General features: G+C 49.5%; 2 protein-coding genes across 4 annotated transcripts; one reads left to right on the top strand and one right to left on the bottom strand.

The window, feature by feature from the left end:
• The first annotated feature begins 267 nt into the window (after positions 1-267).
• On the top strand, positions 268-15463 carry Kri1 (KRI1 homolog). 3 transcript variants are annotated; one of them, XM_038321459.2, is made up of 19 exons: positions 268-396; positions 493-566; positions 1679-1784; positions 3395-3491; positions 7492-7546; positions 7625-7674; positions 7834-7930; positions 8015-8092; positions 8605-8732; positions 9239-9365; positions 9471-9566; positions 10192-10362; positions 11885-11960; positions 12415-12503; positions 12713-12839; positions 12926-13056; positions 13431-13495; positions 13575-13673; positions 14660-15463. In XM_038321459.2, the coding sequence occupies exons 1-19, from the start codon at positions 303-305 to the stop codon at positions 14979-14981; spliced, it is 2082 nt and encodes a 693-aa protein (XP_038177387.1). In that variant the 5' UTR covers positions 268-302; the 3' UTR covers positions 14982-15463. The 3 variants fall into 3 exon arrangements, with proteins under 3 accessions (XP_038177387.1, XP_038177386.1, XP_038177388.1); XM_038321458.2 differs by having other exon boundaries at positions 3377-3491; XM_038321460.2 differs by lacking the exons at positions 268-396; positions 1679-1784 and having other exon boundaries at positions 3377-3491.
• Positions 15142-24972, bottom strand: Atg4d (autophagy related 4D cysteine peptidase). The gene is made up of 10 exons (XM_038321461.2): positions 24552-24972; positions 23461-23544; positions 23202-23375; positions 22041-22317; positions 21901-21965; positions 19548-19678; positions 16580-16658; positions 16415-16491; positions 16218-16337; positions 15142-15671 (listed from the first exon to the last, which is right to left on the bottom strand). The coding sequence occupies exons 1-10, from the start codon at positions 24790-24792 to the stop codon at positions 15489-15491; spliced, it is 1431 nt and encodes a 476-aa protein (XP_038177389.1). The 5' UTR covers positions 24793-24972; the 3' UTR covers positions 15142-15488.

Below are 24972 nucleotides of genomic sequence, written 5' to 3'. Positions count from 1 at the left end.
ACGGAAGGGAGGCAGGAAACCGCGAGTGGAGAAAGAGGCCCCCAGATGTCAGCTGGGTGCCGGGAGCCGGCAGGGTGGAGAAGGGTGGGCGGTGGCTTGTGGCCTTTCCCCGCAGGGGCTTGGCCCGTGGGTGTGGCCTGCAAAGCAAAGGCCAACATGATCCCGGAAGGGTCGGGGGTGGAGCAAGGTGCGTTTGTAGAGGACCTGCTCCTTTAAGAGACGTTCTCAGTGGGCGTGCCTAGAGGAGGTCACACCGGGAGGGGAGGGGGTTGCGCGCGTGCGCACTAAGTCGCACAGCCGCCATGCCGGAACCACACGGTTCTGCGTCCCTGAGGGTGAACGCAGCTTTTGCCGCACGCTACAGCCGTTACCGGGAGCGTGAGGAACTGCAGCGGCGTGAGTGAGGGGCGCCTGCGCAGGCCGGGATGTGGGACCCTGGGGGAGGGTGCATCAGATGATGGTGGCTGTGGGGAACCCGTGTGTACCCCACAGTGAAGGATCGCTATGGGGATCCGGACGGCGGCGGCGACTCCAGCTCCGAGTCTGACTCCAGCGACGAGCATGTGGTAAGGTTCCGCCACCAGGCTTCTCATCTTACCTAGATGTACTTGGGGCTTTCCCTGACCCTGGGTTGTCTGGGAGCGTTCAAGACCCGCCTCCATCCTTTGAGTGACAGGCATTTCCCCCAACCCAGGAATCATCCTTCTTTCTGGAAGCGACCTCAAACCTCCCACCCACTGAGCTCTCGCTGGGGTGCTATATCCTAAGGGTAGATTTATCTCCTAACCCCTTGAGTGACAGATAGGCCCTTCCTAGAAGTCGCTAAATCTTCCTGCTTTCCTAACTTGGCTTCAAGCCTCAAGCCTCCCACAGCACTCCTACTTAGATACACAGAGGGAGTCTGGCTCTAGGTTAAAGGGTCACACAGGCACATCCCAAGACCTGCATCCCAGTCCCTTGAGTAACAAGCAGCATTCTCCCTGTTCCTAGGGAGTTGCCAAATCCTCCCTGCCTCCCCAAAAGGACAGAGTCTCTTACCTTAATCACATAAGGCCTTATGGGAACGTTAGGACCCACACCCTAGTTCCTTAAGTTACCAGCAGCACCCGCCCCATGCCTAGAAGACACCAAATCCTCACTACCTGACTCCAGGCCGCCCATCAGTTTGCAGGAGGTAGCTTCCCCTAACTCAGTAGAGTCCCAAGGCAGTTCCAAGACACCTCCCCCATCCCTTAAGTGACAGCCAGTGCCTTACCCATCCCTAGGGATTGTCACATCTCCTATGATATGACTTAAGATCACTTTATCCTCCATCATCACAGATTGACCCCACCTTGATTAGTGGTCCAACCCTTCTGTCCCATTCCTCACGGAGCAGCCCTGTCCGTCCACAGCAGCTCTAAGTGTGGCCTTCTAGTGGTCCACCCAAGAACACTCCCAACGCACCTGCTCTGTTACCCAGCCCGTCCGTTTCAGGACAGACCTCCTTGTCCAGCTGTCTCTTCCTTTACCCATCGTTCCAGGCTGGCCACAGCGCCCAGCGCCATACCTGCCTCTCTTCATCTGGACTCCTTTTCCTCCCCCACGGGTCGCTGCTGTATCTGTCCTCCTCACCAGCCCCTACTCACGCTGTGCCGGCCTTCCTTCTGACATCAGCTCAACTCCTTTCCTGCTCTAGGAGTTTGACCCCCAGCAGGAGAGAGACTTTTACAGGACTCTGTCCTTGCTGAAGAAAAAGGACCCCCGAATTTACCAGAAAGATGCTACCTTCTATCAGAGGACAGGTATGGAGGGGGCTGCTTCTCTAAGTACCACAATGTTGATGGAATTCAGTTGTTCCCATCCTGAGTGAAGTGGCAGACACCACAGTGGCAGTGAATAGCCCATAATCCCATCACTCGGGAGGCAGAGGCAGGTGGGTCTCTGTGACTTTGAGGTCAGCCTGCTCTACAGAGTGAGTCCAGGACAGCCAGGTTATACCAAGAAACCCTGTTTGAAAAAACCAAACAAAGCAAAGTGAGTGGATGCATTTGAGGAATGTGACGGGCAAGGTGACCTCTGGCATCCACATGTACTTAAAAAAGCTATCTCTATGAATTTATAAGTCTAAAGTACCAGGCCATGCTTGCTCGCTTTCTTTCTTTCTTTCTTTCTTTCTTTCTTTCTTTCTTTCTTTCTTTCTTTCTTTCTTTCTTTCTTTCTTCCTTTCTTACCTTCTTCCCTTCCCTCCCCTCCCCTTCCCTTCCCTTCCCTTCCCGGTTTGGCAGCAGGCATCATCACGTACCGAACAATCTTGCAGCCTCCTCCCAGATGCTTTAATTTTTTCTTCTTTGTTTTTGTTTTAAAATTTGAGACAGGATCCCACTGTGTATCTCTGGCTGGCCTGAAACTCACTATGTAGATAAGGCTCGCCTTAAATTTACAAAGATCTATCTGCCTCAGTCTCTCAAGTATTGGGATTAAAGATTTCATTTTTGGTTTTTCAAGACAGGGTTTCTCTGAAGCTTTGGAGCCTGTCCTGGAACTAGCTCTTGTAGACCAGGCTGGCCTCACAGAGATCTCACAGAGATCCGCCTGCCTCTGCCTCCCAAGTGCTGGGATTAAAGGCGTGCGCCACCACTGCCTGGCCTGCTTTTTTATTTTTTTGTAATATCATTTCTCAAGCCGGGCAGTGGTGGTTCTAGGACATCTCCAAAACTACAGAGAAACCCTCTCTCGAAAAACCAGGAAAAAGAAAAGATCATTTCTCATGTAACCTAGACTAGCTTCTAACTTATATAGCCAAGAATGTGAATGAACTTCTGATCTCCCTGCCTCCACCCTCCTGAATACTGAATAGGTATGTGCCACATAACTGAAGCTGAACAAAGAGCCTCGGGCTTGATAGGCAAACGCTATCACTATAGCTATATCTGCACCTGAAGATTTTGTTTGGTTGATTGTTTTTTCTTTTTCTTTTTCTTTTTTATATTTATTTATTTATTATGTATACAATATTCTGTCTGTGTGTATGCCTGCTGGCCAGAAGAGGGCACCAGATCTCATTACAGATGGTTGTGAGCCACCATGTGGTTGCTGGGAATTGAACTCAGGACCTTTGGAAGAGCAGGCAATGCTCTTAACCTCTGAGCCATCTCTCCAGCCCCCTGTTTTTTTTTTTTTTTTTGTACATAGTGAGTTTTAGTCTAGTCTGGGCTACATTATACTCTGTCCCTGGAAAAATAAAGGGTAGAATTAGGATGATTTACGATTTTATAATTGGAAGTGACTGGCAGGGATTCCGAACTCATGTTTGCTCCCAGCCCTGCCGTTGGGATTCTCTGCCTGGGGAAAAGGGCAGTTAGGGCAACACAGGTATCTTTGCACTGGCCCACAGCCGAAACCTCGTCTTCAGAGAGTGAGGAGGAGCCAGCAGCCTCGGGAAAGCAGAAGAAAGTCGAGCCCATGTACCTGAAGGACTACGAGAGGAAGGTCATCTTAGAGAAGGAGGGGTAAGGAGGCCCTCAGCCCACCTGTTAGCCGCCAGCTCTCTGGGGACCATGAGGTGTTTGGGGGTGGTTTTGCTGGTGGTGGGTTTTTGTTGTTGGTTGTGGTGTTTTTTGTTTTGTTTTGTGACAGGGTTTCTCTGTATCCCTGGCTGTCCTGAAACTCACTCTGTAGACCAGGCTGGCCTCGAACTCAGAGATCCATCTCTTCCTTCCTCCTGAGTTCTGGGATTAAAGGCATGTGCCACCATATCTGACCTTTTTAACATTCTTAATTTTATTTATTTATCATTCTTTTTAATTTTCTTTTTTTATTTTATGTGCATTGGTGTTTTGCCTACATGTATGCCTGTGTGAGGATGCCAGATCCCCTGGAATCGGAGGTATAGACAGTTGTGAGCCATCATGTGGGTGCTGGGAGTTGATTTAGGACCTCTGGAAGAGCAGCAAGTACTCAGCTTCTGAACCATCTCTACAGCCCCCAATTTAACATTCTGAATTTATTTATTTTCCATAGCACATGTAGAAGTTGGATAAATTCTGGAGTCTGTTCTCCGCTTCCACCATGTGGGTGCCAGTGATCAAATCTCAAGTCTGCATGTTTGGCATTAAGAGCCTTTACCTGAGCTGGGCAGTGCTGCTGCACGCCTTTAATTCCAGCACTCAGGATGCAGAGGCAGGTGGCTTTCCATCAGTTTGAGGCCAACCTGGTCTACAGAGTGAATTCTAGGACAGCCAGGACTACACAGTGTCTCAAAAAACAAACAAACAAAAAAGCCTTCACCTGCTGAGCCATCTTGGCAGCTCTCACTGTTTATTATTATTGTAGGGAGAAGAGTGGGTGGGCCCATGTGCTCATGCCACAGCATGTATATGGAGCTCAGAGGACAGCTCTGATATCCATTCTCTCCTGCCTTTATATGGGTGGGTCCCAGTTCTCAAATTCGGGTCCTCTGGCTTGCATAGAATATGTCTTTCAGGCAGAGCCATCTTGCTCGCCCATTATTTAGGGTTTTACAGGTAGAAAAGCCCACCATATCCAGGTTTGATGGCATCAGCCTATAACTCCCGAGCTTGGGAGGCAGAGGCAGACTGATCTCTGCTAGTATAATGTCAGCCTGGTCTTCATACTAGACCAGCCAGGGCTACCTAGTGAGAGCCTGTCTGCAGAAAAGAGGGAAGAAAAGCCCAAGACTACATAGTAAGGGACTCACTTGGAACAGAACCTCAGTGTTCCTGCCCTCAGTCTTAGGTCCCTCCCACCAGGAGCTCAGAGCAGTTCCTCACCGCATGGGGACAGAGACAGTAGGGCCATCGTATATATATGTAGGTCTGTGTGCTATATATGTAGGTCTGCTAAACCCATTGCAATTAGAAATCACTGAAGATTGAGGCCAAACATGGAGATGCTCAACTCTAAGAACTCAGAGATAAAAGTAGGAAGATGGAGGGGGCTCAAGAGCTGCCTCAGTGGTTAAGAACACTGAATTATCCTCCAGAGGATCCAGGTTCAGTTCCTAGCACCCGTATGGCAGCTCCCAACTGTTTCTAACTCCAGTTCTAGGGATCCAACATCCTTATATAGACATACATGTAGGTAAAACACCAATGCATGTGGAATAAAAAAGTAAAAAAATAAATAAAAACTTAGAGCCAGGCTGTGGTGGTGCATGCCTTTAATCCCAGCACTTGGGAGTCAGAGGCAGATGGATCTGTTGAGTTTGAGGCCATCCTGGTCTCCATAGTGCATTCCAGGATAGCCAGAGAAATAGAGAGAAAAGAAACCTTGTCTTGAACACCATCCCCCCAAAACAACAACAACAACAAAAAGAAAGTAGGAAGATGGAGAGTCTGGGCCAGCCTCCACTATGTGGTGGCCTGTGGGAGGATTAGCAGGTAATGGTGCTTCAGTCCCTGAACTGACTCCCACATGCACATGTGGTATGCATACATACACATATAAACACACAATAAATTGAAATTAAAGGTCTTTTTGTTGTTGTTTTGTTTTGTTTTTTTCAAGAGGGGGTTTCTCTGTAGCTTTGGAGCCTGTCCTGGAACTAGCTCTTGTAGACCAGGCTAGCTTCAAACTCACAGAGATCCTCTTGCCTCTGCCTCCCGAGTGCTGGGATTAAAGGTGTGCGCCACCACCTCCCAGGTAAGAGAAGGTCTTTTCCAGAAGACCGGGATTCGCTTCCTAATCCTCAGGCCAAGCAGATCACAACCGTCTATGACTCCAGCACTAAGGGATCCTCCACTTTTGTCATTCCCAAGCACTGCACTTATATGCACAACCCCACCAGACACACACACACACACACACACACACACACACACGATGAAAGGAGCAACATTTTTAATGTTTTTCAAAGTTGGAGAGATGATCCAGCAATTAATAGTGCTTTCTGTTCCAGAAAGTGTCGGCGCACGCCTTTAATTCCAGCACTCAGGAGGCAGAGGCGAGTGGGTCTTCTTGAATTTGAGGTCAGCCTGGTCTGTTGAGCGAGTTCTAGGACAGCCAGAGCTACAGAGAGAGAACCTTTGGGGTGAGGGGAGTGAGGAGTGTTTGCTGTTTGTTATTCCAGAGGACACGAGTTCAATTTCCAACATCCAAATCAGGCAGCTACCACTTGTCTGTAGTTCCAGCTCCAGTGGATCCAACACCCTCTTCTTACCTGTACAGGCATCCACACACATGTAGCATATAAACACATGCACATATACATAAGTAATATTAAAAAACACAAGGGTCGGGGCTGGAGAGATGGCTCAGCGGTTAGGAGCACTGACTGACTGCTTCTCCAGAGGACCTGGGTTCAATTCCTAGCACCCACATGGCAACTAACAACTGTAACTCCAAGATCTGACACCCTGGCCCAGACATACATGCAGGCAAAGCACCAATGTACATTAAAAAAATAAGAATAATAAATAAATTATTTAAAAATAATATGAGGGGCTGGAGAGATGGCTCAGTGGTTAAGAGTATTGCCTGTTCTTCCAAAGGTCCTGAGTTTAATTCCCAGCAACCACCTGGTGGCTAAACCATCTGTAATGTAATGAGGTCTGGTGCCCTCTTCTGGCCTGCAGGCATACATGTAGACAGAATATTATATACATAATAAATAAACATTTAAAAAATACAAGGGTCAGGGGCATAGGCCTCAGTGGACTGCTTTGTCTTCCATGTGCAAAACTATTGGTTTGCTCCTCACGTTATTTAAATAAAGAGAAAAAAAAGAAATGAAAATATTGTGAAGTAAAAATGCATTTATAACTAAAGAGTTCTAGCCAGTCTCTGGAACACATACCTATAACCCCAGCACTCAAGAGACAGGAGCAGGAGAGTTGTCATAAGTTTGAGGTCAGACTAGTCAGGTAGCAAGTTACAGACCAGGTAGAACTACATGCTAAAACCCTGCCTTGGGAGCAAGGAGTGGGGTAGACTAAATGACTCTGGGTTAGATCACTTACCATTAAAGCTAGAGGACTTTGTTCAGATCCCTAGCAGCCATGTTAAATGTTGGGCATGGCCAAGCATGTACCTGTCACCCCTATGGATTGCAGGAGCTTGGTGGAGCAAGCCTCTCTGCAGCAGTGAGCAATAAGAAAGGCTGAGAATAACATAGTGGAGGAGGGCTGGGTGTGGTGGTACAGCCCTTCAATCACAGTGCTCTGGAAGTAGAGGCAGGGGACTGTCAGCTCTAGGCTACTGTGGTCTACATAGTGAGTTCTAAGCCAGTCAAGACTACATATGTCCTTTATGGCTCTCTATTTTTTTCTATTGTTTTTGACACAGCCTCTGCAGCCATGTACATGCAATGTACCTACACATACACACGCACGCATGCACATTACATACATACACTCACTTATAAAAGATTTCTTTGCGAAAAGGAGATACTGAATAGACATCATTGCCTAGTAAAGCCATTGTGAGGTCAAGACACTGTGAGCGCCAGTGCCTGAGCACTGCATGCTAAAGTCTGGACTGTTCTCTGCACAGCAAGTATGTTGACGAGGACAACTCTGATGGGGAGACTTTTGACCAGAGGCTCAAGGTGAGTAGAAAAATGGCTGGCCGGGGGCTTGAGGGCTCGTAGCTGGCTTTAAGACCCACATCAATTCCTCTTCTGCAGGAAACATCAACGAAGAGCTACGTAGAAGAACAAAAGCAACTGAAGGAAAGGTGAGCTTGGGTTGGTGTTAGTGGCTATGGGCACAGGCACTAAGGTGGGGACAGGACAGCTGCTGCAGGGCCAGCAGTATACACCCGCAGTGTCACTGAGTGTCTGGGCTCAGGGCTGGTCGTGCGCCAGTGCTGAAGTCTCTTCCATGGTGTGCGTAGCTTTCGCGCCCTCGTGGAGGACAGCAGTGATGAGGACAGCGCTGGGGAAGGTGGCTCTGGTTTGCTGCGGAAACACACTAAGAGCAGGGAAGAAAAGGTCAGTGTTTGGGACCTGCCAGGATGCCTGGACTGGAGACGGGGCAGCTGGACTCGCGAGGAGCTCACTGCTGGCTTTCCACAGGCCCAGGAGGAAGTAGACTACGTTGAGTGGCTCAAGGGCCAAAAGGAGATCCATAGCTCTGAGACCTTGAAAGAACTGGTGAGTCCTCAGATGTGGTCCCCAGGGCTGAATTACCTGGTACAGCTTTGTCTCACCCTCCACTTCCAGATACCCAAGGACACTTGAGGAACTGGGTGTGGCTCAGTGGTAGAGCATCTTCCCTGAACCCTCTAGTGAGCAGCTGGTCATGGCTCCAGGGTAGTACCTACCTAGCATGCACAAGCCCCTGTGTTCCATCCCCAGCACCAAAAACAAAGGCATATTTGTTGAGGATAAACATGAACAATTTCTGTGCTTCAGTTTCTCAGTGAATAAAATGAGGCAAATACAGGCCAGGTATGGTTATCCACATCTGTAATCTCAGTGCTCAAGAGGCAAGACAGGATTGCAGTTAGTGCAAAATCAGCCTGGGGTATACAGCAAGACTTGATCCCAAAATGGGGAAAAGGCACAGAATGGTGCTGCTCTATCTACTCTAGGTCAACTTGAAATTACAATTCTTGAGGTCCCTCCCCAAGGTACTAAGCTTGTTACACCCTCTCTCCCCATAGACACACCTCAAGGAATACTGGAACAGCCCAGAACTGGATGAGGGGGAACAATTCCTGAGGGATTATATTCTCAACAAACGATACGAAGAGGAGGAGGAGGAGGAAGAAGAAGAAGAAATGGAGGACAGGTGAGCGGCCACCTCCTCTTCCCAGTGTGTTTCTCAGTTATTCTCCAGCATCCAGGCCAGGCAACAGTGGGCACTAAGCTTGGGTTTTGGTTTTTTGGTTCGTTTTTTGAGAGGTTTCTCTGTGTAGCCCTGGCTATCCTGGAGCTTGCACTGTAGATCAGGCTAGCCTCAAACTTACAGAGATCTGCCTGTATCTGCCTCCCAACTGCTGGGGTTAAAAGCATGTGCCTCCAACTGCCTGGCTTTTTTTAAAAAATTATTATTTCTAATTTCTTGATTACATTTATGTGTTTGCAGGGGTGGGGCTTCACTCGTGGGAGTCAGTTCCCTCCTTCCACCTTGTGGTCCCATCAGAGGGAACTCGGGCTCTAGGGCGTGTCAGCACATACCTGCTGAATCAGCTCCCCAGCCTGTTCTTGTAGAGTTCTTGTGGGGATAAAACCAGCTGGTGTCTGACCCGGGATCTTTGCTGTTCCTGAGCCTTATAACTCCATCATGTCCTTCAGGGTTCCCGGACCCCCAGTCCAGCTGGCAGTGGACGACTCCTCGGATGAAGGGGAGCTATTCCTGAAGAAGCAGGAAGACTTTGAACACAAGTACAACTTCCGCTTTGAGGAGCCTGACTCAGCCTTGGTGTGTGTCGAGGCCTGGGTCAGGGAGGACATGGCTGCCCAAGGGTCTGGAGCTTCAGCCCCATATGATCTCTGAAGTCCCTCTGGGCTCCTCTATTGCCCACAGGTCAAGACGTACCCACGTAGCATTGCGTCATCTGTGCGTCGCAAGGATGAGCGCAGGAAGGAGAAGAGGGAAGAGACTAGGGAGCGGAAGAAGAGGGTGAGTGTGGCTAGTTGTGGCAGTGCATGCCAGCGATTCCCAGCCCTCCAGAGCCAAGGCACACATACTGAAAATTTTGGGCCTGCCCCAGCTAAGTTGAGAGTTCAAGGCCAACCTGGGGAACAAAGTTACAGAAGAAAAAGAAGCTGGTGGTGCATACCTTTAATTCCAACACTCAGGAGGCAGAAGCAGGAGAATCTCTTGAGTTTTAGGTCATGATGGGCTATGTCAAAATAATAATAAAATAAATAGTAAAACTAAGCTGGCATGGTGATATTCACCTGTATAGCACTGGGAGGCAAAGGCAGGTCACCACAAGCTCAAGGTCAGCCTGGTCTACAGAAAGAGTTCTATGCCATCTTCAGCTACTCAGTGGCTAGAACACTAGTGTGCACAAAGTATTGGCTTTCGCCTAAGCACTGAAGGGATCCCTACAGGAACCAGGCATTGCAGACAATGCCTGTCTTCTTCGAGCTCAGGACCTGGAGGCAGGAGTATCCCTAGTTCAAGGTCAGCCTGAGCTACCTGAGACCCTGTCTCAAAGAAAATGGGAAACTGCTTGTATTGAGAGGTCCTGTATGCAAGATTCTGCCTCTCAGGAATGCTGAGCTTCTTTGTCCCACAGGAGAAGGCCAGGAAGCAGGAGGAGCTGAAACTGTTAAAGAACCTAAAGAGGAAGGAGATTCTGGCCAAGCTGGAGAAGCTGCGGCAGGTCACTGGCAACGAGACGCTGGGCCTTGAGGAGCAGGACCTGGAGGATGACTTTGACCCTGCCCAGCATGACCAGCTCATGCAGGTATGCTCGGGAACTTGTTTGTGGGACCAGAGGTCACCTCCTGGCTATGTGCTCTCAAGAAATGACTTAATCTCTCAAGACCTTTTCCTTGCTTTAATGTAAGGCTTACTGGAGCACTGCCTTGGACCAAGGAAAGGACAGGAAGAGCTGGCCCGAGAGGAATGGTGGGCTACATACAGGGCTCCTGCATGACTTCAAGGCCTGCCTGGGATACACAGTGGGCTGGCTACATAAAATCTGGAGAGGGGTTCGCATGTGCAGGGAGGGGCATGGTTCAGTGGTAGAACCCTGCCTATAGTCTCCCAGTGAAGGTCTCGGGCATGATTATGATACGGCAACTCCCTCCCTAGTTTTGGGTTCTAGCCCCAAGTGCCAAAAGATTGAGGTGTGGGGAAAAAAACCCACCGAAACTAATGAATGACCCAGATTAGTGCATGGCACGTGCAGTCAGTTTTCTTAATGACTGTGGGGCTGGGAGGCTATAACTCAGTCACCACCTGTTTGCTCTCAGGAGCGCTACAGACAGTATCATTAGATACAGAAAATGGTTGCAGTTCTGTCAGTCTGACGTCGTGGTGCAAGGAGTATAGGAGTTTGAGTCATGGACATGTTATCAGGATGTCTTCCTTAGTTGTTCTGAGAAAAGAATCTCACCACGTATCCAGGCTGGCCTCCATCTTACCACCTCCTGCCCCTGCTTCTCGGGTACTCAGGGTTGTAGGTGTGTGCCACCATGCCTACCATTCTGTAGCCTAGGCTAGCCTGCTACTTATCTCCTGGGCTTGGCCTTAGTGCGAAGTACAGGTGTGTACCGTATCTAGTGTAGGTAGGATCTTGGATGATGATAGCTCAACTGTGTCCTGACTAATTACTAGGTCACAGGTGATGGGCACAGGTAACAGGGTTGAGTCCTGCAGAGCTAGAACACAATATAGTTGTGTGAAATACAACCTAGACAACAGGTGGCCATGTGGAGGGTTCCAGCACACAGGAGACCTTTTCAAGGAACTAGGTCTTGGGAGGCTCAGGAGCCACACAAGTTGGGCATGAGTTTATAACCCTAGCACTTAGGAATCTGAAACAGAAGGATCACCAGCCCGGGTTAAAAGACTGTCTCATTGGCCGGGCGGTGGTGGCGCACGCCTTTAATCCCAGCACTCAGGAGGCAGAGACAGGCAGATCTTTGTGAGTTCGAGGCCAGCCTGGTCTACAAGAGCTAGTTCCAGGACAGACTCCAGAGCTACAGAGAAACCCTGTCTCAAAAAAAAAAGACTGTCTCATTAAAAGCAAAAAACTGCCATTCATATACTTGTAATCTCTGCACTCAGGAGGTGGGGCAAGTGGATCACAGTGTCAAGGCTAGCCTCTACTACGTAGTGAGTTTAGGCCAGCCTGGCCTACATGAAACCCTGTCTCCTAAAACCAAACAGAGTAGACTGGTGAGTTATGCTAGCATTGGCATGGAGAAGCTGAGCTGCAAGTGTGCGGGTTCTGCTGTCTTAGGCCTGGCCTTCCCTTGCAGAAATGCTTTGGAGATGCCTTCTATGGCACGGCGGAGGAAGAGAAGCCACAGTTTGAGGAAGAAGAAGGCCTCGAAGGTGCGTGTCCTTACAAAGCTAGGGTGATGGATGGTCATCTGTCTATGTGTTACTTTCATTGATTAATAAAGAAACTGCCTTGGCCCTTTAATAGGACCGAAAATTAGATAGGCAGAGTAGACAGAACAGAATTGTGGGAGAAAGAAAGCAGATTCAGGTAGTCACAATAGGCAGTCACCATGCCTCTTCTGAGTCGGATGCAGGTTAAGATCTCTCCTGGTAAGCGACCACCTTGTGGTGCTACACAGATTACTAAATATGGGTTAGTCAAGATGTGAGTTAGCCAATAAGAGGCTGAAACTAATGGGCCAAGCAGTGTTTAAAAGAATACAATTTCCATGTAATTATTTTGGGTAAAGCTAGCCGGGTGGCCCGCCGTTCCATCTACACTAGGGGACCAGGGCTCAGGTGCGTAACCTACGTGCTGTCCTTACTTTGCCTTCTGTGGAACCAGATGACTGGAACTGGGACACATGGGGTGGACCTGAACAAGACAGAGACTGGAATCAGCAGGGGCTGCACTGTGAGGACCCTGACTTTAACGTAAGTACCACTGATCTGAGGTCCAAGTAGGGTGCAGTTGGCAGAGCAGAAGATTTCCATGACCCAGGCTCCATCCCAGCCTCTGAGATGGAGCTCAAGGCTTGGCTGCATAGCGTGTTTGAGGCCTGCATGGGCTGTGAGACCTTAAGAACAGTGAGTGTCCAGAGGGTTTTTAGGACTGGCCTGATCTGACCAGCGCTTCCTGACAGATGGACGCTGACTATGACCCCAGACAACCTCGGAAGAAGCTTCGTGAGGCCCCCTCCACAGGCAAGAAGAAGCGCAAATCCCCCTTTGCAGCTGCAGTGGGGCAGCAGAAACCCATGTTTGACCCTGGTAAGGTACAAGGCATGATGGGCAGCATGGGAGCATGGCTCCCAGGGCCTTGAACATGCAACACCCTGGCTGTATCTTCTGAGCAGGGGACAAGACCTTTGAGGAGTACCTAGATGAATACTACCGGCTGGACTATGAGGACATCATCGACGACATGCCTTGTCGCTTCAAGTACCGCACTGTGGTGCCCTGTGACTTTGGGCTCAGCACCGAGGAGGTTAGAACCAGGGCTGGCAGGGAAAGTAGAGAAGCCCAGAGAATGGGAGGTGAATGTTCACTGTGGAGAGGCAAGGTCTGGACTTCAACTAAGAAGAGTTAAATAGTGCCAATGTAGGCCAGCATTAGAGAGGGTGAGGTGGGCAGGGCACTACGGTGAATTACAAGCCAGCCTGAGCTGTGCAGGGACTTTCAAAAAAGAGCCAGCATGGTGGGACAAGCAGGAGAATCAGGAAATCCAAGGCCAGCTTGAGCTACATGAGACCCTGCCTCAAAAACAGGGAAAACACTAAACACAATTGTCCCCAACTCTGAGTGACTGAGGCTTGAGGCAGACCCCAGAACCACACAGCAGACACCTTCTTTCTCATGCAGATCCTTGCAGCTGATGACAAGGAACTGAACCGCTGGTGTTCCCTAAAGAAGACCTGCATGTACAGGTGACAGTAGGGGGATGGGGACTGGGGGGGGGGGGTGCCCGCCAGTCTGCACAGCTTCTGAAACACCCCTGACCCACAGGTCAGAGCAGGAAGAGATGCAGGAGAAGCGGGCATACAGCCAGAAGGCCCAGAACGTGTGGAAGAAGAGACAGATCTTCAAATCACTGTGCCAGGAAGAGTAAGTATGGGCCTGGGGAGGACGGAGCAGCTGAGCCAGCTGACACCCAGTTACTGTTCCTCTCAGTAAGGTCACTTTATGGCTCAAAGATTGAGCTCATGCATGACACACTCAGAATAAGGATCAGTGGACCTGGACACGTGGTACACACCTATAGTCCTAGCACTAGGGAGGCAAAGGCAGGGTTTGAGTTTGAAGCAAGCCCAACTCCACAGCAACAGCTTGTCATTATAGGATGAAAATTGCGCTTATTTCATTAAAGACTGGGCCTGAATAGTCCTGGCTGTCTTTGGTGTTCCCTATGTAGACCAGGATGGTCTCAAACTCACAGAGATCTCCCTCTGCCTCACAAGTGCTAAGATTGGAGGTGTATGCCACCACATCTGGTGAGACTGTTTAGCATGATTGAAGTCCTGAGTTTCATCCAAAGCCTGACCAGAATAATTCTTAGAAGCACTTTATAGGCTTGTTAGCTGTTATAAGGATGGTTGTCGTTGCTTACTAGACTCAGTTGAGACACACTCTTACTGCACTTAAGTTACAAGGAGCTGACTAACATAAATGGCTTCAGCTAGTCCAGCTAATTTGTAGCTGTCATATTTATGACAGTTGTCTCAGGAAGCTGAGGCCATCCGGGTTCCATAGTGAGACTATGGGCTGGGGCAGGGTTACCTAACAGTAGAAAGCCCTGGGCTCTATCCCAGCACTGTATAAACCAGAGGGATTTGAGTTCAATGCCAGTGGTATAGTCTACAGTAGTGAGGTCTGGGACAGCCAGAGCTGTATTAGTGAGACAAACTCAACACCTCACCCCTACCCCCCCCCCAAAAAAAAAGCAGGACCAGAAGTTAGAGGGCATCTTTCAGTACACAGAGTTTGAGGCTAGCCTGGCTTATACGAGATCCACCTCAAACAATGAAAAAGTGGGGGATCATTGCCTGTTTTGAACAGCAAGCTGACCTGAACTTTGACTTTTTCTCCTATAGGACAGACATGCCCACAGAAGCCACAGGGAAGTCACGGGGCAAGGCCAACCCACAGGAACAGCTGCCCATGCCTGATGGAACCTGTGGGAAGAGGCCCCAGTCTGAGAGCCAGGTAGTCAAGGAGTTGGCACACACAGCCAGCCCAGAGAAGCCAGCTTCCCAGAGGCAGAAGAACAAGAAGGCCAGGCTGTTGGGTCCCACGGTGACACTTGGAGGTCACAAGTTCAGCCGACAGAGATTGCAGGCCTTTGGTCTCAACCCCAAAAGGCTGCACTTCCGCCAGTTGGGTCGCCAAAGGAGGAAACAGCAGAGCCACCCATGAGAGCCACAGGTTACTTCCACAACCAAGTTATTGGCTATACACCTCCCAAACCTGCGTAAATCTGCCTGCAGGCAAGGATGCTGCTGTCTCTTCTCAGTGTGGAAATAGGCTGTCGGAGCTGTGTACAAGACAGCCTGGAAAGTCAAGCAACCCCAGTGTGTTCAAGTCTGCATCTTTATCAACCCCCACCCAGCAGTCAGTCGGTTCTCCAGGACAGCGGCTTTGGGACCAGTGAGTACAGTGATCCAGTGCAGGCTACAGAACTTGAATCAGGCCCTGAGTGAGTGCCCTGGAGCCCACTCGCCATCCCTGGCTCCTGAGGGGGCTTAGGGGCAGCTAAAGGGCACAGCCCCAACCTGGGGGCCTAGACAGGTCTCAGCTGTGTTGGGGAAGATGGGGGACAAGAGGACAGGGAATCCAGCACTGCCATCGGAGTTCCAGATCCCATACCTGACATGACATAAATAAAAAAATAAATAGTCTGGCATCTTTCCCCATCCCTTTCCACTATAAAAACACAAAGTCCTCAGAGCTGGGCCGTTTGGCCTTCAGGAGGCGTCCTGTGCAAGGTAGCCGCAATGTGGGCTGTGAGAGCTGGGTGCAGAGGGCATCCAGGCTGTGGTCCTGAGCGTGGCCCTCAGCCACAGTGAACATGGGGTATCGCTCTGTGGCTGAGGAGGAGCTGAGGATCTGCAGAAGGATGAAAGAGAGTGGTCTCAGTTCAGGGTCATCCACAATCAGCTGCAGCAACAACAGTGCACAACCAACTGCTCAGCCTGTGAACAGCTGCCCTGGAACTGTGAGCACCCAGGTACCCTGCCCCCACCCCAGCAGTCACCCACGCTTTTCAGGCACCCTTCACTTTCTCTCCTCTATTCTGGGCTGAGCTTCCTGGTGGTGGACAAAAGAACCTTGATTGAGCCGGGCGGCGGTGGCGCACGCCTTTAATCCCAGCACTCGGGAGGCAGAGGCAGGCGGATCTCTGTGAGTTCGAGACCAGCCTGGTCTACAAGAGCTAGTTCCAGGACAGGCTCCAAAGCTACAGAGAAACCCTGTCTCGAAAAAACAAAAAAAAAAAACAAAAAAAAAAAAAAAACAAAAAAAAAAAAACCTTGATTGAAAAAGTCTACCTGGATGTCAAGCACAGGTAATGTGCTACTGTTCCAGAAGCATGTTTGTCAGCACATGGTAGGCAGGTACTTCACTGCTAAAGACAACCCCACAATTAGAGCTTACCCTCATCAGCTCCGAGCAGAGAGTCTCAAACTCCTTCCTGTTCCCAGCGTAGAACCCGACAGTACAGCTGGGGTCCATCTTGGCAAAGGCCATCTTGCGAGGTGAGGCGCAGTGAAAGGACTGGGCAGACGGGAGAGATTGAGGAACCCCAATTTTGTGACTGTGCCTGCAGCTCCCACCCAGAGCCACCAGCTCACCTCAAGGGGAAAATCAGCCTGGCTGACGTCCACAGTAGGCTGGCAGTAGTGGGGATCCAAGTAGAGCAGGAAGTCATCTGTGGGGGGTTGGGGAGGGGCAAATGTAAACTGGGGTGGGAAGAGGAAGGCAGAAGGCTGTGACCCCAGAAAGGTGCCATGGCTTACCCTGGTAGCCAATGAAGTACAGTGAATGCCGGGGCTTGCCCCCCATGATGCCCAGGCAGAGTTCTGACCGCAGAAGCTCCTGTAGAGACAAGATAGCTGGCTTCAAATGGGTTCAGCAAACTGAACCGGTCTAGGCAGCTACAAAGCCAGGAGACTCACTGAGCAGCCACCATGCTAAACTAGCCTGATGGCACTGACATTCTAGAACAGAAACTTAGATGTGAAGACTCTGGGAAGGGCTACATACCTTAACAGGTTTTTAATTTTTGTTTTTCTACGAGGGTTTCACTATATAGTCCTCACTATCCTGGAACCTGCTGTATAGACCAGGCTGGCCTCAAACGCAGACATCTATCTACTTGTCTCTGTCTCCCGAGTGCTGGTGAGCCTGTATATGTGTCTATCTGTGCATTGATTGTGCACCTTAGTGCACTGTGTGAAAAAGAGGGTGTTAGATTATGTATGCTGTGAATCAAACCCTGGTCCTTTCCACGAGCAATGTTCCCTCCTCACCACTGAGCCATCTCTAACCCAGTGGTTCGCAACCTTCCTAATGCTGTGACCCTTTAATACAATCCCTCATGCTCCCCAACCATAGAATTATTTTCATTCATAACTAAGTTTGCTATTGTTATGAATTATTATTATTGGATTTTTGAGACAGGGTTTCTCTGTAGTGATGGAGGACTCTCATTGGTTAATAAAGAAACTGCCTTGGCTTTTTGATAGGGCAGGATTTAGGTGGGTGGAGTAGACAGAACAGGATGCTGGGAGTGAGGCAGATGCCTCAAGCAATCGCCATACCTCTCCTCTTTGGGACAGTCGCCATGAAGCCTCAGCCACCAGGTCAGACATGCTGAATCTTTACTGGTAAGACACCACTTCGTGGTGCTACACAGATTATTAGAAATGGGTTAATCAAGATATGAGAATTAGACAATAAGAGGCTGGAACTAATGGGCCAGGCAGTGTTTAAATGAATACAGTTTTGTGTGTTGTTATTTCTGGGGCTAAGCTAGCTATGCGGGAGCTGGGTGGGATGAAAAGCAGGCCTGCCTGCAGCCCCTCACTACACTGTCGCTTTGGAGCCTGTCCTGGAACTAGCTCCTGTAGACCAGGCTGGCCTCAAACTCACAAAGATCCGCCTGCCTCTGCCTCCCGAGTGCTGGGATTAAAGGCGTGCGCCACCACCGCCCGGGACTTTTTTTTTTTTAAGATAGACTCTATAGCCAAGGCTTGCCTTAAACGTCTGATCCTCCTTGCATCCACTACCTCCCAAATACTAACTCTAGTACCAGGAATGTAGCAAGAGGACAGATCTTGAGTCTGTCTCCCTATGGAGCCCAGACTGGCCTTCAGTGCTAGATTTTCTTGTCTCAGCCTCCAGGACTACAGGAGTATGACAGGACCCCATACTAAGTTTTATTCATTTACTTCGGTGCTGGGAGGAAAGCCTGGCCTTGCATATGCTAAAAACGTGCTCTGATACAGCTCTCCAGACCCACTGCACAGCCAGCACTGATAGACAGGCAAAGGCCTCATGGAGAGACTTGTCAGCAGGGCTGGGTTTGTGTGTGGGGAGACTTTTGAGCAAGAATGTTGTGCAAGCCGGGCAATGGTGGTGCACACCTTTAATCCCAACACTCGGGAGGCAGAGGCAGGTGGATCTCTCTGAATTCGAGGCCAGCCTGGTCTACAGGAGCTAGCTCCAGGACAAGCTCCAAAGCTACAGAGAAACCCTGTCTTGAAAAAACAAAAGAATGTGCAAACACCACACTGGTCAGTGTAGCTGGGAATGAACAGTACAGAGGGGTGAACGTGAGAGATGAAATGGTGTCTTCATCTTACAGAAGAATTTGGTTGTCCTGAGTGCAAACATGCCAGGGGCTTTCTGGTTGAGCCTGTCATGCTGTCCCCTTTCCCTGAGAGACTTCTCTAGCTCCTCAGCTAACTTCTAGAAGGCCAAGGAGGGGCTTTCCTCTGGCTCCACTGGAACCACTCCTGGCCCTTTAAAGTCCACATTAAAATGCTAACTTTTTTGTTTGTTTTGTTTTTCAAAACAAGGTTTCTTTGTAGGCTGTCCTAAACTCAGAGAGATCCTCCTGCCTCTGTCTCCTGAAAGCTGGAATTAAAGGTGTGTACCATTAACTACCTGGCTCAAGTGCCAACTTTTGTTGATGGAGCCTCCCTCACAGCTTAGGCTGGCCTTGAACTTGCTAAGTAACTGAGTTTGGCCTCTGAGTCTAGCTGCTCCTGCCTCAGCCTCTCAAGTGCTTGGATTCAGGAAGACAGGTCTGTTTTTAATAGAATATATTTACTTGCTGGGGATTAAACTCAAGTGTGAGTGTGCAACCTGGCACAGAGCTCCACCTTGAGCTCCTTCCCCAATCTTCCAGAACATTCCAGCTTGTTCTCAAATAGAATGTTCACTCTACCCAACACACTCAGAATTTGGCTCATTTCACTGGGTTTGAATCCCAGCCCCCAGGGTAGTAAATGGATCAGCTGCAGCTGTTTCATGACCTGCATTTGGTCCCCAGAACCTCTATCAAAAAGCATGGTAGAATGTGCCTATAATTGTCTCATAAAACAAGGTGGGGTGGGGAGACAGCTCAAAGGATAAAAGCACTTGCTGACAAACACAAGGACATGAGTTCAAAACATCAGTACCTATGTAAAAACCAAGGTACAGCCATACATGCCTGTAACCTGGTACTGTCGGGGCAGAAATGGGGACTGCTGGCTGCTACCCCAGCTCCAAGGCTAGTGAGAGAACCTGTCACAAAAAAAAAAAAAAAAAAAAGCAGAGTGACAGAGAAACCCTGTGTCTTCTCTCACTTCTGCATATACACACCACATACATTTACATAGACACACACTGCAGACAGGTCCAAAGAATGACACCCATGGTTGACCCCGACTGTTTTGTGGAGCTCCCAGGCAGAGGTGCACACCAGGAGACACTTACCTTCACACAGGGCACATACACGGGGTTAAGGGTCTCACCACCCAGTCGTACAGGCACCAGGATAACCACAGACTTCCACTCCGCTGTGGGGTCTGGCCACGACACCAGGCGTGCCACATCTGCCTTGTACACTGTGGGGACAGGGACAGGTCAGCAGATCACTTTTCTTTTCTTTTTTCTTTTTTTTAAAATATTTATTTATTTATTTACTTATTTATTTATTTATTATGTATACAATATTCTGTCTTGTGTGTCTGCCTGCAGGCCAGAAGAGGGCAGCAGATCTCATTTCAGATGGTTGTGAGCCACCATGTGGTTGCTGGGAATTGAACTCAGGACCTTTGGAAGAGCAGGCAATGCTCTTACCACTGAGCCATCTCTCCAGCCCAGCAGATCACTTTTCTACCCAGCCTTCAAGCCCCAGGAACACACCAGTTTCAACCCTAAGTGAGCAAAGAATGCTCATCAGCAAAGAACGTATTCCTAGTGCACCAAGTTCCAGATAATCCTGGAGCCTCCAGGCGTTAAGAAAAAGGGTGAGGACCTGAGGAGTTCATGTGTCCCAGATGGGCCTAGAACTCTAGGTAGCCAGAATGACTAAGGCCTGACCATCCTGCCTCAAGTGCTGAGGTTATAGGTGTGCGCCCCTAAACTGGGCATATACGTATTCAATATGGAGCTCAAGGCTTTATGCATGCCAGGGAATTGCTCTACCAGCTGAGCCAAATCCTAGTAACGCAGGGATTCTGAGCATGTACCAGCACGCCTCACTTTAAACTTGGGGTGCTGGGGATCAATTTCAGAGCTTTGTGTGTCAGTGTAAATAAACCCTATACCATTAAATCACATCCCTAGCCCCACCCAGTCTCTCATGTGTGGCTGGATAGTCACGTGTGTATGGATGTCTATGCCTATGTGTGGACTCTTGAGGTCAGAGGGCAACCTTCAATCTTGTTCCTCAGGACACCCCACCTTGGTTTTTGAGACAAGGTCTCTGACTGGCCTGAGGCTGGCTACCAGGAGCCTCAGGGATCGCCCCGTCTGCACCTGCTACCATGCCTAGACTCAGTTCTTCAGTTCTTTGCAACTGAGCTGTTTCCTCACCCCATACAAAAGTGCGTGTGCACACACCTTGATTTTGTTTTGAGACAGGGTTTTTTCTGTGTAACAGCTCTGGCTGTTCTGGAACTCGCTCTGTAGATCAGGCTGGCCTCTAAAGGAGTGCAACGGTTTTTGTTTTTGTTTTATTTTTTAAGACAGGGTCTTATTAGGTAGCTCTGGCTGTCCTGGAACTCATTATAGAGACCAGGCTGGCCAAGAACTCACAAAGATCTGCCTGTCTCTGCCTCAAATATTAGGATTAAAGGTGTGTGCCACCACTCCTGGCCCAAAAGGCCCCTTTTAAACTGCAATCTTCTACAGGCAGAAGGATCTGGAAGTCAAGACTATTCCTTTAATTCTTACATATGACTCTGAGGCTAGGTTGGGCTATGAGACCCTATCTCAACACACGCAAAGCTATATAAATATAGTTAGCTGACCTGGAAGAAAACAACAGCTAACATCCGGTCAATCTGTTGTGAGCACTTTTTAATTAATTCATTTGTATGTGTCAGTTCTCTTCCTTCAACATTGGGGGTTCTGGAATCCAAGCCACTTTCTCAGGCTCAGCAGCAAAAACCTTTGCCAAATGAGCCTTTACCTATCTGGGCCTTTTGTAAAAAAAAAAATGCATTATTGTGTGTCTGTATGTGATCATGAAGGGGATGTACATTCTACAGCACACAACTGAGGCCAGACAACTCAGCTGCAGGGTCAGACTCTAGCTGCCAGGCTTTGCCACGTCTTCACGCACTAAGCCATCTTGCCAACCCAGTAGTTTTTTGGATCACTGAACCCTGACACCTGATGAGACTTCAGACACATCAGAATAGGTTTTAGTTAAGAGTGAACCGGGCTCATGGGATGGTCGAGCAAGTAAAAGCCCCTGCTGCCCAGCATAACGACCCAAGTTTGATCTCTAGAACCCACAGGAGAATACCCACTCCCCTACGATGTTATGTGCACCATGATTCAGGCCCACCCCAAACACACGAATAAATAAATGTAGTTTTTTGTTTTTTATTTTTCTAAAGTGAGGCTGGCATGAAGAAGGGTAAAGAGAATCTCTTGTCCTGAAGCCCTCATTCTGACTTTCTAGGTTCTGCAGGAGAGGGAACCCTGACTACACCTCCATGGATTGTACCTAGAATCTATATCCAAATGCCCTTCATCCCAGAACTTGCATTAGCCCCTGAGGAATGAGGGCCTGGGGTAGCACTGGCTCCAGGTAGAAGCTTGCTCCCAGCCTCACCTGTGCAGTCCTGAGAGACGTACACCGCCAGGTGGGTGACCTCCGAGCAACTCTCCACAGCTTTCCTGAGGGCAGGAAAGCAGACAGGCTTGAGTCCCTGGGGTAACCAGCAGCCCCATCTGCCCTGCAAAGGTTCTCACCTGAGGATGTGTGCCACCACAGAGGGCCCGTACCAGTCTCCTGCCTTCTTGCCAGAGCTCTGCCCATGCTCCACTAGCCGATGTAGCCCAAAGGGGGCCTGGGGATGGTCAGCAAACCAGGACACAATCCGCCGGTGCCAACGATCCTGCTCCATCTCCAGTGTACCCTGGGTCCATCGTGGGGGCACACGACGACCAGGCCCTTGGTAGCGGCTGGGAGAGGCAGGCCCTGGCATCTCAGAAGAAGCTACTCCTGTGCCCTCCACCCACCTCCAGTCTGCAGAAGAGATGAAGTTTGTAGTTAAAACATGTAGTGTGTGGGGACAACTTTTCCATTCCCTCTTTTATTTGACACGTAATCCTAGCACTCAGGTAAGTTCCAAACTGACCTACCATTTTCAAACACACACAAAACTCATTTTTTAAAATAAAATTTATTTACTTATAGCTTCTGTACAGGGGTGTTTTGCCTCCAAGTATTTAAGAGCTCTGCAAGAGCCTGGTACTCGACACCAGAAGCGGGTGCCAGACCCAGAAACTATAGTTCCCTACGGGTGTGAGCTGCCCTATGGGTGCTGGGAATCAAACCCAAGTTCTCTGCAAGAACAGTAAATGATCTTAAAGCTGAGCCATCTTTCAACTCCTATTTATTTTTATTTATTGAGACAGGGTTTCTCTGTGTATGTAGCCTTGGATGTCCTGGAAGACTCTCTGTAGGCCAGGCTGGCTTCAAACTCTCAGAGACCTGCCTGCCTCCATCTTAAGTGCTGGGATAAAGGTGTGGTGGCACATGCTTCTTAATTTTTTGAGAAAGATTTTCTTTTTTTTTTTTTTATTTATTTATTTATTTATTTATTTATTTATTTATTTATTTATTTATTAAGTATACAGTATTTCTGTCTGCTTGCATGCCTGCAGGCACCAGACCTCATTACAGATGGTTGTGAGCCACCATGTGGTTGCTGGGAATTGAACTCAGGACCTTTGGAAGAGCAGGCAGTGCTCTTAACCTCTGAGCCATTTCTCCAGCCCCGAGAAAGATTTTCATGTAGCCCAGGGAACTGAGCTTGCACTGCTGTTCTAGGGACTTGCTTCATGCCCAACTGAAGTCTTACTTTACTGACATATACATACATACATACACACACACACACAACTCACCTCTAGGCAGAAAATGCAAGAGCAGGCCCTGGGCCAGCATCATCTGACCACTTCGTAACATACATCCCCAGCCACAGTCTGAGGTCAGGCTGCCCCCAGCTAAAGGTGGGAAGTCCCGGCGATATGTGAGCCATAGACGAGATACAAAGTCTCTTTGAAACCGCTGGATGTCACCTATGAGAGTCAACTAGTCAGCTTGTCGACCAAGGAGAACCCCATGAGAGACTCCCCAACCCTCGCCCCAGGTTGGACATCTCACCCTCTCCCTCGAAATGGTAGCGTCGCCCACAGAGGTGAACAGTAGAGATCTTGCTGAAGCTGGTCCGGCTTTTAACTGCCCAACCTGGGGAGACACGAGGCAGCTCCCAGCAACTTAAAGCACTCAAGTATTAGCAATGGGCCTTCCATTCCCCAACGGTGAGATGAGCCTGGTGCTAGCTGGGATTCTTGGGGGAGCTGTGCAAAATTCATGCCACACCTGTCTAAAACACAGGTAGGGCTTGGTTACACCCTCATAAGGGTCCGCCACTAACTCAGGGAATCAGGACCATTCTATTCTAACAGTTGATTTTTGTCGTAAAATGTGCAAAGTACATTATATTTTTTTGTATGTGAGACTGTGTATGTGTGTGGACAAGTGCCACACCTTGGGCCTGGAGGGTAGATAATTTGCTGGAGTTGGCTCCACCAGGATAGAACTGAAGTCCTCAGGCTTGGTGGCAAATGCTTTTAACTACTGAGGCATCTCACTGGTCTTTTTCTGATTTTTTTTTTTTTATGTGCTTTGGTGTTTTGCCTGTATGTTTGTCTGTGTGAGGGTGTTGGATCCCTGGGACTGAAGTTACAAACAGTTGTGAGCTGCCATGTGGGTGCTGGTAATTGAACCCAGTCATACAGAAGAGCAGTTAAGGTTCTTAATCTCTGAACCATCTCTTTAGTCCCCATTTCCCAATTTTTAAAGGCAGAGTCTTATGAGGAGCTCAAGTCAGCCTGGAACTCATTATGTAGCCCAGACTAGCCTAAAACTCCTGGTAATCCTCCTGCCTCAACCTTCCCAGTGTTGGGACTACAGGTGTCAACCACACCACCTGCTAGCTCTCTTCTTACAATAGCACCAATTTTAGGAGGAGAGTAAACAGCCCGCCAGAAAGCGAGAAATCTGGCCAAGGTCAAACAGGAGCAAAGGGCGGGGCTTGAAAAGGATTCCTAACCTACCAGTCCTAGGTCCTGAGTGAGTAGGGAGAAGGACCTGCAGGTGACTCCACCAGGGTGGGGCCATCCGCAAGACAGGGCTAAGGTTTGGTTGGCTTCGCTGACCCTTCTGACACCCACTCTGCACCCCCTCCTTACCATACTTGACGTTGTTCCAGGCTGTCAGGAACTTGGCTTTGAACTTGTCCACCTCGTCAGGCTCGGCGGGGTCGGTTCCAGATGAGCCTAGAGCTGCCCCGCCCGACCCCGAAGGTCCTAGGCTGTTGGGATCCGGGATCCGGGTTTGTCCCCTCGGCCGGCGACCCTCGGGCCGGCGCGCGTCCTCCGGGCTCCCGCTGCGACTGCGGTACTGCGCCGCGGCCGGCGACACGGAGTTCATGGACGCGCCGGGGAGGAAGAACGTAGGTGTCCCCCGAGGTCAGGGGAACTGCGAACGCTCGAGCGCAGCCCCGTGGCTAGAACAGCGCTACTCGGTACCCGGTGTCGGGCTCCCGGGCCCGGCTCCGGCCGCTGCGGGTACCCGACTTTCTATAACAAGCGCCATCTTGGCAGCCCGGAG

The sequence above is a fragment of the Arvicola amphibius genome, chromosome 3 (genome assembly GCF_903992535.2).
Source record: "Arvicola amphibius chromosome 3, mArvAmp1.2, whole genome shotgun sequence".
Taxonomy (NCBI): domain Eukaryota; kingdom Metazoa; phylum Chordata; class Mammalia; order Rodentia; family Cricetidae; genus Arvicola; species Arvicola amphibius.
Note: the sequence above shows the minus strand (reverse complement) of the source record. Positions and strands in the feature narration are given on the sequence as shown.

Excerpts from the sequence above, each read along its gene's own strand:
- Kri1 (XM_038321458.2), top strand. The coding sequence starts at position 303 with ATGCCGGAACCACACGGTTCTGCGTCCCTGAGGGTGAACGCAGCTTTT. Across the intron at positions 3,492-7,491 it reads GTCATCTTAGAGAAGGAGGG|CAAGTATGTTGACGAGGACA; the intron begins GTAAGGAGGCCC and ends TTCTCTGCACAG. Across the intron at positions 7,675-7,833 it reads CAAAAGCAACTGAAGGAAAG|CTTTCGCGCCCTCGTGGAGG; the intron begins GTGAGCTTGGGT and ends TGGTGTGCGTAG.
- Atg4d (XM_038321461.2), bottom strand. The coding sequence starts at position 24,792 with ATGAACTCCGTGTCGCCGGCCGCGGCGCAGTACCGCAGTCGCAGCGGG. Across the intron at positions 16,492-16,579 it reads GTACTTCATTGGCTACCAGG|ATGACTTCCTGCTCTACTTG; the intron begins GTAAGCCATGGC and ends AACCCCCCACAG. Across the intron at positions 15,672-16,217 it reads TCTGCTCGGAGCTGATGAGG|ATCCTCAGCTCCTCCTCAGC; the intron begins GTAAGCTCTAAT and ends ATCCTTCTGCAG.